Source organism: Acipenser ruthenus, chromosome 18 (genome assembly GCF_902713425.1).
Source record: "Acipenser ruthenus chromosome 18, fAciRut3.2 maternal haplotype, whole genome shotgun sequence".
Lineage (NCBI taxonomy): Eukaryota > Metazoa > Chordata > Actinopteri > Acipenseriformes > Acipenseridae > Acipenser > Acipenser ruthenus.
The window spans coordinates 17,219,673-17,233,015 of NC_081206.1; the positions used below are offsets into that span (position 1 = coordinate 17,219,673).

The window sequence follows — 13,343 nt, forward strand, 5'->3', positions numbered from 1 at the left end:
CACATATCCCACCTCCCCCCTCCCACACACACACAGAGAGAACAGTCCCCCTCGCTGACTACCCCCCTCCCTCTCTTTGTATGTAGAGATAGTTAAACTGCTAATATACTGAATATATATCGATATGTACTGTTGTGCAAAAGTACCAGTTTTGTTAACATTTGATCTTTCTTTACAAGTGCCCCTACTCGTAATATCCCCGACCTGGTGCCGTTTCAACTTTTATTCACTGTAAACCTTTTAGAAATGAACGCCGCACTGATCCACGGATCGGATAAAGATACATTATAACTCCGACCTGCAATATGAAACAGTGGGTTAAGAAGGCTGGCGTTTAAACGGCATTATTGATTTGAAATAAACGCGATAATTTAGCGCACTAAAGAACTGCCCAAATTCCGTATCATAAAAGTGAATCGGTATTTTAATGCAAAGGATTCATAATTATACTTTAGAAAACAACACCAGATAAAACAGATTTAAAAGCAATCACAGTGTGTGTATTAACTTAATGGATGTACAATGCATGACGTTATTTGTAAAAAAACAAACCAGCAAAGAACAACCAGAATTGTTTAAGTTATATAGCAGATAACTGTATCGCTTTTTTTATATATCACATTTAAATATTTATATTAGATTACAAAAACCTAATGAAGTTCTGTAAAAGTATGCAAACTTCATGCGTAACATCTGAGCACGCTGTTCATTGTTAGCGCACCTAGTGTTAAAAAGTATTTTAAAAATATATTTTTTAAAAAATATATATTTGTCCAGATGCACACAAAAATGCATTCAGACGTTCACATAAAATGCTATCGCTCGACTGCTGTTTTGATTGCTAAAATAAAATTTACTTTTGTTTTTTAAAGATTGTACATACACGTAAACAGAAAAGTTCTCAAAATAATTATTGTATTAATTTGTAAGAATTACTTACGCTTTGAGGGGATTGTGAATGACAGTCGCCATTTTGCTACACTGTAACCCAATATTGTGTGTCTCGGAGTTCTGAAGAAGCCCATCGAGGGGGCCAGCCAACCAGCAACGGAAAACCCGGCCCACTAGCCAATTGGGGTTAGGTATATCAAGATAGGGCGGGGCCTGTAGGCAAAGCTGTCAAACCCATTTCAAGGGGATGCTGCTTTTATAAAGCAGACTGAATGTACGGCTCTTAAAGTGACAAGGTGCTAATTTTTACTGCTCGCTGCTGTCTTTTCACTGCCATAAAGATCACAGACAAGATAACAAAATACCAGTCTGTTTTTGTTCTTTGTTTTTTTAACCTTTCCTCCCAATTCGAATTACAAAGATCTACTTGTTTACATATTTAAAAAAAATAGGTTTCGTAGATTTTTGTTCTGGTTGAAATACTCTAGTTGTTTCCAACATGTGTTTTAATGTGAAAACTTAAACAAACTAACAAAAAATAAATGCTGGTGCATCCCTCTTGTTTACAGTCTGTGAATAAAGTATGTTTGCTCATCAGCAATAGACTCTGCAATTTACAACACCCTCTGGTCAGGAACAAGGGCGTTTGTTGCTTTGTCATATGAAAGTGGTAGAACCCGTGACTACTAAACTCGAGGTTCTTCAATCAATCATTTCGATACAGAGTGCAGCGTATATGTCTAATACAAAGCGTGTAAGAAAATGTCACATTAGCTTATTATTATCAATATCAGAAATATATGTCACGCATATGTCACACACTTGAATGCATTTCGCACATGCAATAAATAGGTTGTCCACATGAGGTGCTGTTTTCATAAAAACCCTCTCCGGATTTCCAAATGTCCTTTGTTAAAACAATAATACAAGTTTACAGTGACTGCTAATAGATATTGAGATTGGTGCCCATTGACATGAGGTACATTAACCTTTAATAAATCAGGCTACTGTTCCTTTAAAAAATCTAATATGCCCTGACAGTAGCAACTTTACCAGTCCGTCGCTGCTGTAATTGCTACCAGTTGGAACCAATCACAGAGCCAGAATATGCCAGAGAGCCCTGAGGTTGGACCAATGAGGGATCAAAGGCTGGACTAATAGTCACGTGGATGCAGCGTTGTAGCAGGTAATACAGGAAAACAGCTGTTAATGTGTTTCGAGTATTTATTTGTTTTATTATATTTATCGAAACACTGCTCATGCTTGTTTTTCATTGTTGTACACGTTAAAGTTAAATGTTTATGGGGTGTCCGTTTAGTGAGTTAATTAATTAATTTAAACGGCTGTATTTATAATGTAATAAACACGGAGGGAAGCTCTGTTCATCCCGTGTAGTACTACTTACAAAATATCAATAATATAGTGTTAAGCAAATATATGTCTGGTTAACATTTCTTTTAGCGTTTATGTATGTTTATTAATATATCACACGTCTTACTTATGTGTTGCAGTAAAAAAGTACGGTAGTTTTGTGAGAGATGTATGTAATTTGACTTGTTTGTGATTTACGTTTTGTGTTTGGTGTTTTTAACAATTTTATTATACGACCGTCGTTTTGATCACTTCTCCGCCTCAAACCGTGGCTGCTGGTCACAAAACGCTGTGCCAGTCTCCTGCCGCGAATTTATGCACCTACACTAGAAAACAGATTTGGCATTCTGTTTTCATAAATACTAGTTAATGCTGTATCGTACTCAGAATCAAGCTGAGGTATACATACCATACATACCGTGTGTAGCCCTCTGTTACGATAAACCAGCGAGTTTCTCTGTGTTTTTGTAACCATCAAATTGACAATATTCACACTTTCGAGGACAAACGAACTCCAAACATTTGACTTTTTTTGTAAATAAGTGTCTTTTTTCCCCATCAGTAAATACACGTGGTGGAGATTGATAAACACGTTTCAAATTACTTGTGGGTTGTGGCCACTATTGTACTTATTTATAATTATACTGTAATATGAACTCAAATGTTGTGCGTCTGTCTAACCGTCTTACTGTATAGTAACATGTCAAACTGGTACTACAACCGTGTGCCAACGTTGGCAACTTTAAAGGCTCATTTTAAAGTGTATTGACTACATATGGTGGATTCCAGTCATTTTGTCAACTGTTGTTGTCTGGTGTCTCTCTGCTGCTTGTAAATACCATGGATGTGTTTAGGCTGTGCTCTGGTAGTGTGTTGTCATTTAGACTTTTAGACTTGTTTTTATCAATACCAGCTATGGTTGTTTGTCATTCATGTGCACTACTATGGATCAGTTCTTAATGTTGCCCCTGGACACTATTGGAAAGATGATGATGCACCAGCTAAGTTTCATGAAATAATCAGAACATCATTTTAGAATGTGTTATTTTATTATTTGGTCTTGTTTCATAGGCATTTTTACTTATTTGATTGTGAAATGCTTTGGGGTGGCTTGCCATGAAAGGCGCTGTAAAAAAATAGTTTGATTGATAGATCTGGAAACGAGAGGAGACTATTGGGCCAAAGGAGGATACTCCTTTGCTCACACACCATCTTCTCCATGGCAGAAACTAATTATTTTTTTAGTGTTTTGTGTGTTTTATCTATTAATACCTGGTAAACTATTCTATGAGTCTAATTCCAGGAGGTGGCCAATTTGCAATTAAGATGCATGAGCCTCTAAAGCCCCCTGGTATGTTAATCTTGTTTGTGCAGGAATGAAGAGAGGCAACTGGCAGGGTCGTGGAGACTGGGGAAGAGCTGATCAAAGACGACATCACAATCCAGGCAGGCAAAGGGAACGCTCCAGCCACAGGTCTGAGGAATACAGCTACAGTGTGTGTGTACACACAGCTGAAGGGCTTTTGTCTGAAACGTCCAGAAAAAAAAAAAAAAAAGTTTTGTCATTTAAACATTTTGTGTCGTCCCAATTTTTGTACGCTAGTTATACCTCTCTGAAACAATTCTGTCACAAGCCAGTTATCAGCACTGTTAACATGTTTGCATGGCTATTATGCATGCAAATCGTGAACTTTTTAGGGTACTTCATCTCATCCATTTTGTTGTTGACTCTCTTAAGATTTGAGCGCGGTGGTCCTGGGACGTCCCAGAATGAACCCTCTCCTGAAACAGCCTCCCCGAGCCTGTCCCAGAGCTCACCGGCACCAGGTAAGGTGGTTGTTTTTCTTTTTTGTTTCTTCTTCTCCCCTACACAGTGTACATTTATTTTGACAGGACCACTGCTACGCATTGCAACAGCCTCCTGTTAAAGCTGTTTCCAAGATTTCTCTTAAACAATCAAGCGCATTGTTTCCTAATCTTTGAGTTTTCTGTAATCCTCCAGAGCTCCCTGGGTTTTACTTTGACCCTGAGAAGAATCGCTATTTCCGCCTTCTCCCAGGACACAACAACTGCAACCCTCTGACCAGGGAGGGGATCCAGCAGAAGGAGCAGGAGGGGCGCAGGATGCGGCTACTGGAGGAGGATGAGAAGCCCAGGAAGGTGAGGGGAGAGGGGGCATTTCACTACAGCAGTATTTACCAGCCTGATGGTTCACAACACATGATGAAGCCTTGTAGATGACCTACTAAAATGCAGGTCATTTGATCTGACAAAGTTACATATACACATTTGTAGGGGTTATTTTGAGCACATTTACTCACTTTTATAACTTTATTAATATTCTGTTTTGTCACGTTCAGTTTTGTTTTTTCACTAATTAATTATGCACTACATTTGATTTCCAAGAGAACAATACATAGCAAGGAGGATATATAGTGGAGACACCGAGGTTGCTATGAGGGGAATGACATGACATCATGCTACAGGGGCATCATGCCCTATGTAACTGTGCCATGCAGCTGTGAGTCAAATGCAGTGACATTATCAAAATATGGTGACATCAAAGCTTGGTATAGCTACGTAGCCCAACTTTTCACTACACCTACAGTTAACCTGACTAGCTGAGCTGGTGAGGCTGTGTCTTGGAAACCATTTGTCTGCTTTTCATGAAGCTGTGCATGGGTATGCCATGACCTCCTTCTTCACGATACTTAACCATGTAAGGTTTTATGTGTACTCTGTGGGGGATACAGCATGTAAGTTACAGACATAAGTCATCCTTTGTCATTGTTTGTCATAAGTTTATTTTAGCATTACAATTACAATACCTCTGAGTGTTTTATAGTTATAGATGAAGTCACTAACACTGTTTTATTTTATTTTTTCTTTCTTGCTGCCCTGCAGAAAAGCTCCCGGGCTGGTTTGAACTCCACAATACTTTTACAGAAGAGACACTTGGGTTTAGTACCAGAGACCTCGTACTGCAGGTAAAAAACGGGGATATTTACATGTACCAGTATATGTCTGTAATTATTAGAACTCTTGTTAGTTTCAAGGTGTAAAGAATACTTCTTGGTTAGCAGACATTTAAAAGCATGTTTCTACGTGTGGCGCTGAAGTACTAGAATTTGATGAGAATTCTTTAGCAGTGTGTGATTGTATTGTTAACAATGGGCTTGTCACCCAGGCTAGGGGGCAAATGCCAGCAGGATAAAAAATAGTGCCAGGATCAACATGGGCTTATCATGTTTTCAATTAGCTGGGAAAAAACAAACAAAAAAAAAAACATGCCGTAATACAGTAGAATGTGTGTTATTTGTTTCAGACTTTATTTATGCTTTATTTATAAATTCTGTTATACGATACAAATACAAACATGATCATTTCTTCCACTGAATATATTTCAAGCAATGTTTCTTTTGAATTTTCAAATAGTTGTTCCAGCACTAATTAACATAGAGTAAGAGGGCGACTGCAGTATTAAGACCTGATTGTCTCTAAGAGTGGTCTCCTTGCCTTAAACCTCTGCTTTCAGGCTGATCCATGAACTGAAGGTGAGCAGCATGAGACGGCACAAGCTGGAGGTGCAGAGTTCAGACTCCAGCAGCCCCAACACAGACAACTTCAAACTCATCGTGGTGAGTTCATAAGCAACAGCAGCAATTTACAAAGCCCCTTCTGTGACCGGGTCACCACCCACTGTACAGTAATGCACTTGCAATGTAAAACCATCTTTTAATCAAATTCCTCCCATATAAACTAATGCTACACATATTCTTTTAATGTAAAACAAAGAAAGACCAACCATTTTATTACTGTTAATTTCAAGTGGTTTATAAAGATTTTAAATCTGTTGTGTGAAATCTTTTGTTATTTCTATAAATAAATAAATATATAAATACATCTTTCACTGCCAGACTTATTTTTTCACAAAACAAATTTTAACAAAATCTTTGGAAACTATGAGATTAGATATTTTTACAGAAAAATAATTAGTTTTATTAAAACAAGTTTAGTTAGTGTTTGTATATCACAGTTAATGTAATAAATATGATCAGCTCTGTCTTTGTTCTCTTTTGTTTTATAAAGGGATTTATAAAGGGATTTGTAATCTTTCTTTTCATGAACATATACAATTATCATAATTGTGCTGTTACGTACAAATTCAGTAAGTTTCGGGTCAATCCGATCTTTGAGGCCAGTTTCTCAGAATGTTCTTTAGCCCAGCAGTAGTGTGGTGCTGCTTGCTGCTGTGTGACAGCAGCTGCTCTGTTCTCTGCAGGCGGACTCTGCCTGCGAACGCGTGTTCACTGTGAATGACGTGGAGCACGGGGGCTGCAAGTACGGTATCATGAACTTCAAGGGCTGCAGTGAGGGCTCCCTCTCCGTGGAGATGTGTGATAACCTCTACTTCACCAACCGCAAGGTAGCTCTGCACTGTCTCTATCTCTGTCTCTATCTCTGTCTCTGCCTCTCTCTTGATCTCTCTGTTTTATATCTCTCACCTCCATATCTGTCGCTCATTCTTCTGTTTTTCTGTCCCTCCATCTCTGCAGTCAGGAACGGGTTTAACTCTTTTCTGTATTTTAGGTGAATTCCATCTGCTGGGCATCAGTAACGCACCCTGACTCCCACGTTCTGTATCCTTTTGGTTTATTAACAGTATCACAGTGTCACAGCCCACTTTCTGTTGTCCTGAAGATTTTTTGTTTTTTGTTTTTCAGGATATGTACAGTAGGTTCTCTTATGTTGTAGGTCACTTTTAATCTATTGTGATGTATTTTTTAAAAAAAATCTACAAAACAAAAATAGACGAGCAAAGAACCAGGAGATCTGTTGCCTTTTTTATCTACGACATTAAACATGCTAAGAACCGGACAAGCATAGATGGTCCGACTGGCCTTCTCTCATTTGTACATTTTCTTATGCTCTTATAGTATGTTCTTACTAGTAGGGATTCAAAACTAGAAATAAGTGACCTGGAACCTAATTTGAAAGCAGAATGTGCACATATTGTTTGTATTGCTTTTTTTTAATTTGATTTGAGATTACCAAAATAAAAATCCCTTAAATTGGATGTACATAGAAATTAATATTGCTATATTCATTGCTTATGCAGCCGTGTCAGATAATTCGTGTCAGTTGCCTTTCGCCTTATCAATTAGAGGTGATGTTTATTCTCTAGATCCTGCATTAGTTAACATTCTTTTGGATGTTTCACATTTTAGACTACAGTGCAATACATCCAAATTCAGGTCCCCCTAGTGCCAGAGATTGTGAAAGGTCTTTTTTCCCTAACTCACCCTGTAGGCTTTGTCTGGTGGGCGTCGCAGATACCCCCGGCTGTGTCAGCCTGCTACCAGCTTCCTTATTTAGCAACTCCAATCCAGGTAAGTGCTGTCCAGAGACACATTAAGCAGCTCTGCTATGGATTTTACATATTGCGATTGGTTTACTTTGAAATGTGCGGATTCGATTGTGCTAAAACAGAGATCTTCTGAAGCTCTCACATTGATAGGAATACCTGAAACCACTTTCTATTTGCACAAACATATTGAGGCAGATGAAAAAATGCATATAAACTAGGGTGGGGCATTTATACCCTGCTTTCAAAAATGGTAAGTCAATATGGTAATGTTTTGGAAGTCGCCTTTTGAAAAAATACATTTTCTTAGGGGTGAAATGAGTGAATAAATCCTACCTGTTTTAATGGACTTTGATCCTTTGGATATTTGACAATCTTCAGGGTACCGCTAGACTTATGGGACAGATTACTCATTGATGTATTTTACCTGATTTGGAAAGCAGGATTTTCAATTCATGGATATAGTGAGCAAGCAAGGGGTCAGAGTGTGTCAGAGTGTGTTGTTTTGTCTTTCAGATCAGCCGGGAATGCTCTGCAGCTTTAAGATTTCAACAGCCTGGTCCTGTGCCTGGTGCCTTAACCCACAGGCAGACAAGAACTTCAGCACAGGTGAGAACTGATGAAACCCTTTCACATGCCCTCTGCTGGAAACTATGCTGTGTTTCCATCTACCTTTGGGAACGATTTTTAAATGAGTCCAGTTATTTTCCAGGAGTGCTGCTCACTTGCTGGCAGGAATCAATCTCTCCAGCTCTCTTAGAATGAGAAAGTGACCTACTGAAGATTTGCAGATTGTCTTGTTGATTGCAGATGGAACTGGCGGCAGCCCCAGTTTGATACGAGAACAAGATGAGGTTTTACAGACAGGTTTCATGGTGCAGATGGATGAGTGCCATAAGTATACTTTTTTAAAAACTCTTTCAGGTTTATCGAGACTGGTGATTGTTACGGACGCTGTGACGGGCCGCAGACAGACCTACGGGATCAACAGTGACGTGCTGGCACAGCAGTTTGCACTGCGGGTAAGAGACTGGCATTGGCACTGCACAGAACAGGACACATTGGGCTGTACGGGTGTAACAGCTGAATGCCTTACTTCAGTGTACCAGTACTAGATGTGTATTAGTCATTATTAATACGCTCATGAAATTAATTTGCCTTAAAAATAGTGTGATTATTCATTGTCGACATAGGTTAATTAGTACAATGAGACCTTTAACAGCGTTTAAGTTAACTGTATTCTGAAAAACTATTTGTAATGTAAATTGAATCAGTGTGGCGTGGTGTTGTGAGGGAGTCTTTGTTTTTGCTCTCTCGTTATAAAAGCATGTCTGTGCCTCTGCAGGCTCCGGTGCTGTACAACGGCTGTCGCACGGGAGAGATCTTCAGCATTGACCTGCGGCAGAGAGCCAGGAGGGGGCACGGCTGGAAGGGGGTGCGCTTCTACCAGGACTCTGCCATCACCTCGGTGCGCATCCTGCAGGACGACAACTACCTCATCGCAGCCGACATGCTGGGGAAGGTACGGCCCCTTCAGAAAGGACCCTTACACACTTGGCAAAAATACAGTAAGGAAGTGGGGGATACTCTTAACGTTTGTACACAAGCAGCAGGGCTCTTTTAGAGGATATAAATAGCGCACATTTGTTGCATAACCCTTACCCACATATGTTTTTCCTGGTACATTTTTTCAGGGTTAGAAACTTCCCTTTTGTTTATTGAAACTTTTGTTTATTGAAATGGCCGGTTGTCAGGAATTCTTTAACGCACGACTGAGTCAAGCTGTTTTTATTACATCAAAAAAGCAGTCCGGTACATCGCCAAAAATAAACTTTCTTGTACAGTACACAAACCTAAAATAGAAATCAACCTGGAAACAGTATTTCATTTAAAGAGTGGCCCTGCCGACTTCTGATTGAAAGCGTGTGTTGCCAAGCCTATACTTTGAAACTTCTTCCTCCAATAAGGAAGTGTACATGCAGTCAAGCAGCCAAAAAAATACTGTAGTCATTAGAACAATAATACGTGTATGAGTTCTAGATTGAAAACAGCAGTGTCGTTGGGCACTTCGATTATTAGATCATTAAGGTCTGGCTTTATTGAAACTGCACAAATTTGAAACAAATGCATGTGCACAATATGAGCGTTAGTCTGTGTTCTGTTCTATTCACATATGCATGTGTGCACATTCTCAGAATGGCTGTAAGTCACAGCTCCCCAGCATATCTTTTTGACTGGGTTCACGAACATGTATTTTCATAAAAAGGTTCCTGCTGACTGGTTACTCGCTGATGTGTGTTTCAAAAGTGCAGAAACGCACGGATTCATGTTACCAAGATGCTCTCCTGCTCACGCCTTATTTAGATTTGGACATGATATGTTATATTTCCCTGAGTTTTACTAGTAAAATGTTCTGTGTAATTATATATATATAATATAATTGTGTGTGTGTAGCAGTACATTTTACATATTTAACGCAGGCCACTGGGGACTGGTGTGCATTTAACAGTCACATGGTCAGGTTAAGCTGTAAGGTCCAGAAGGGTTAAAATGCCTTCTCCCTCCTGATCAGCTCCAATTCTTCAGTAGGATCACAAAGCCGTCAAGACAGAGAAGAACCTTCTTATTAAACTAACAAGACTGGAGATGAGTGAGTGTATTTTGCTTCCAAAGCCTCGTCAAACTGTTTGTGTCTGCCAGATACTTTACAGCAGTCACTTGATGCTTTTAAAAGCAACTGACTGTTAAATTGATTGAATCCATTTTTTTCCAAACACATAAATAAGGGGCTCTGTGAGTTCCTGTAGTATCAGTATCTGTTGAATAGTCTGCTGGCACACAGCAAACTGCAATCTGTGATTTGCATTCCCTCGCTGCGGAAACCTTTCCTCTAAGCAAACCCCCTGCAGCTTAAAGGTTTGCAAAGGCAGGGTTTAATTTCCTCTGAAGCAGAACAAAATGAAGACCACAAACGGACGTGAAAGCAATGCAAATTTTCTACAGAAATCGGATCCGATTATTAGCAAGGGTTTCAGAAAAGCTTGTGACTACGTTTGGAGGTTTTTGTCTAAGATAAAAGCATGAGACACAAAGTAAAGATGTTTCAGCCAAGGATATATCCTGGTTTAACGATTGTTAATAAGTAGACAAGCGTTTCTAGCAGTGCCTCCTTCATCAGTGTTATGTCTAACTTTCAGGAATGGACAGCACTGAACTATAAGTTCATTAAGTCTGTGAATGTTTAGAGGCTGGCTAATCTGGAGACTGGAGGTACAGTACCCCTGCTCTAGATGCATGTCACTGTCAACGGATACAAAGGAGGCTTTTGTATGCTTATCCAGTTGCGATGAAACTTACCAAGGGCATTGTTTAGCAGACTTTATTGATAGTATCAAAACATAGAGCTTTATGTAGGCTGGCTGTCTCCTTCCAGCCGTTCCATCTATCCCACATTATTACTTTTAGAGAAGTGCTTATCCAATTTTGATAAACATGCTAAGATCGTTGTTTAGTTATGGTGTTATCATAATCTAGGGTATATGAAGTCTGTCTGTCTGTCTGTCTTCTCATCTTCATTCATTTTTTTTTATATTTACAGCTGAGGCATGTATTTCAGTGACATGCTATTCTTTTAGACTTCCACTCAGTTTTCTGAAAGTAAACCAGTGTTCTCCAGGAACTCAAGGTTGAAGCCATTGAATTACTTGTCCTTCTTCCTGCTCTCTAATTTTTCAGATAAAGCTCTGGGATCTGCGGATGGCTAAAGCAGTGCAGCAGTACGAAGGGCATCACAATGAGCATGCCTACCTGCCCGTCCACGTGAACGAACAAGAGGGGCTGCTTCTAGCAGGTGAGGACCCCAAACATCGGCCGTGTTGCTTCACTTTTCAGGAAATATTCCTGTTTACAGAACAACAGTGCACTCAGATCTGTCTGTGGAGATGATGGGAACCTGTTTTTAAATCATCCAGGATAAATGGTTGGAGGTTCAGAGATGATTAGCTGGGGATGCATATTGTAGAGACGCCAGTATGTATCAGTATCACGCTTGCATCTATCTAGATAGCCACTTACACAATTGCAATAAAACCAGGGAGCATTTAATACAAGTTACTGGTAGAATATAAAATTGGTGTAATATGGAGGGTCCTGTCCATACACTTGCATTTTTACGTACTGTGGATGTAGGTCATGGAAATTTGACAGGATGGTGTGTGTTACTGTTGTTGATTGCTCTCTGCAGTTGGTCAGGACTGCTACACGAGGCTGTGGAGTCTTGGAGATGGCCGGCTGCTGCGGACCATCCCGTCTCCCCACCCGGCTGGCAAGGACTCTGTGCCCAGTGTGGTGTTCTCTTCACAGCTCGGGGGCCGCAGGGGCCTGCCAGGGCTGCTCATGGCAGTGAGCCAGGACCTCTACTACTTCTCATACAACTCGGACTACCAGGAGCAGCGAGGGGCAGACGCTTAATGAAATGGACTGTGTTTTTAAAAAAAATAATAAATAAATTGTTAAAGAAAAAAATGGATGTGGGGTTTTGTTTATTGCGATGTCTAGAAGGCACTGGGTTGGTCATTGCTCTGGCAGATTTACAGTAAGCAGTGTCTCAGTTTTACAGGTGAAATAAAAGACTTCTAAATTAATTGATAAACCTGCAGCTGGAAGTATTGGTACAATTCCTTAGTAACTGGTTTCCTGAGATACCTGTAGTGAGCTGCTGATATCTCCAGTACTCCTCCTGTCCCCTTTACTCTGGCAGTTTACAGAGAGATACAGGGCTAGCCCACTTCCCTATTTGCTGCGTTTCCACTATCCAACATCCCATTCTGGAAACTGTTCTCTGAGCACCCTGTTCTGATGACTGTCCAGCATACTCAAGCGATGTTGTGAGAACAAAGATGCTTTCTCAGTGCCGGCTGAACCCAGCACAGCTGAAAGGGATGTCAAGAATGTTCTCCTCCTTTTGATCTCCCATTCATCCAGTGTGATACTGCTGCCTTGGAGATACTCTGGTGCTCTACAAGAACCAGTTTGATCAGATGGGACAAATGTAACTTTTATTAGCAACAATTCACAGCAATGTTAACTGGGTAGAGGCTGCAATGTAGTGCATTTATCTGGCCTTATATAAATAATACAATTGTTTTACAAAATAAAATGTTTCATGCAGTATGGTCATCCCCCCATGTACAAATCAGTTGATAAATAAACCATATTAATTTTAATGTTTCTGAAAGATTTAAAAGTGCTTTTAATGTGCAAAACTACAGCTGCGGCTCAGTGAAATGACCAATTAAATGATGCAGAGCTACTGGAAATGGTGAAGAGTAAATTCCAGTAACAGGCTGTGAGTGGGGTGCAAGCACTGAATTCATGCTTCAATAATACGTCCGATACAGTGTAAATGGGGTGTGTCTAATGTGACTCAAGGATTCATTGAATCAGTAATGTCAATTGAAGCCAAAACCTCTATTGACCTGCAGTAAAGCCTGTAAGCAGTTACACCCTATGGTTTTAGATGTGCTGCAACCAGTTCTTCAAATTAACTATAACAATAAAAAAAAGCCTTGATCATACTTTCTAAGACCTGATTCTGATTTATCACCACTTCTAGACAATCAGTTTGTGTTTCAGTAGTGTCATCTTTTCACCACCCTATTCAATGTGATCCATCTTGATGGGGTCATGCCCCAGGATTTAAACATTCAATCAAAAT

The 13,343-nt window shown here is 39.8% G+C and overlaps 2 protein-coding genes across 5 annotated transcripts in view; one reads left to right on the forward strand and one right to left on the reverse strand.

Annotated features, from left to right (window-relative positions):
* LOC117973864 (zinc finger protein DPF3-like) overlaps positions 1-1,055 on the reverse strand; it is a 53,815-nt gene extending 52,760 nt beyond the window's left edge. For both annotated transcript variants that reach the window (XM_058991342.1, XM_058991341.1), the window contains exon 1: positions 941-1,055. In XM_058991342.1, the coding sequence (XP_058847325.1) occupies positions 941-972 (32 nt within the window). In that variant the 5' untranslated portion in view covers positions 973-1,055. The remainder of the gene's footprint in view (positions 1-940) is intronic.
* A 917-nt stretch (positions 1,056-1,972) lies between these two features.
* Positions 1,973-13,016, forward strand: LOC117424506 (DDB1- and CUL4-associated factor 4-like). 3 transcript variants are annotated; one of them, XM_034927294.2, is made up of 14 exons: positions 1,973-2,077; positions 3,637-3,736; positions 4,001-4,089; positions 4,265-4,422; positions 5,167-5,249; positions 5,798-5,900; positions 6,545-6,688; positions 6,853-6,902; positions 7,573-7,652; positions 8,144-8,236; positions 8,552-8,649; positions 8,973-9,149; positions 11,363-11,477; positions 11,871-13,015. In XM_034927294.2, exons 2-14 carry the CDS (start codon positions 3,639-3,641, stop codon positions 12,095-12,097), a joined length of 1,515 nt encoding a protein of 504 aa, XP_034783185.1. In that variant the 5' UTR covers positions 1,973-2,077; positions 3,637-3,638; the 3' UTR covers positions 12,098-13,015. The 3 variants fall into 3 exon arrangements, 2 of the variants coding, with proteins under 2 accessions (XP_034783185.1, XP_058847326.1); XR_004547904.3 differs by lacking the exon at positions 1,973-2,077 and adding an exon at positions 2,128-2,208 and having other exon boundaries at positions 8,973-9,195; positions 11,871-12,006; XM_058991343.1 differs by lacking the exon at positions 1,973-2,077 and adding an exon at positions 2,136-2,208 and having other exon boundaries at positions 11,871-13,016.
* Positions 13,017-13,343: the final 327 nt, after the last annotated feature.

Bases quoted from the DNA above. Each gene is read 5' to 3' on its own strand.
- LOC117424506 (XM_058991343.1), top strand. From the start codon at position 2,187: ATGTTTATGGGGTGTCCGTTTA. The intron at 4,090-4,264 runs GTAAGGTGGTTG...GTAATCCTCCAG, and splicing joins CCAGAGCTCACCGGCACCAG to AGCTCCCTGGGTTTTACTTT. The intron at 8,237-8,551 runs GTGAGAACTGAT...AAACTCTTTCAG, and splicing joins AGACAAGAACTTCAGCACAG to GTTTATCGAGACTGGTGATT.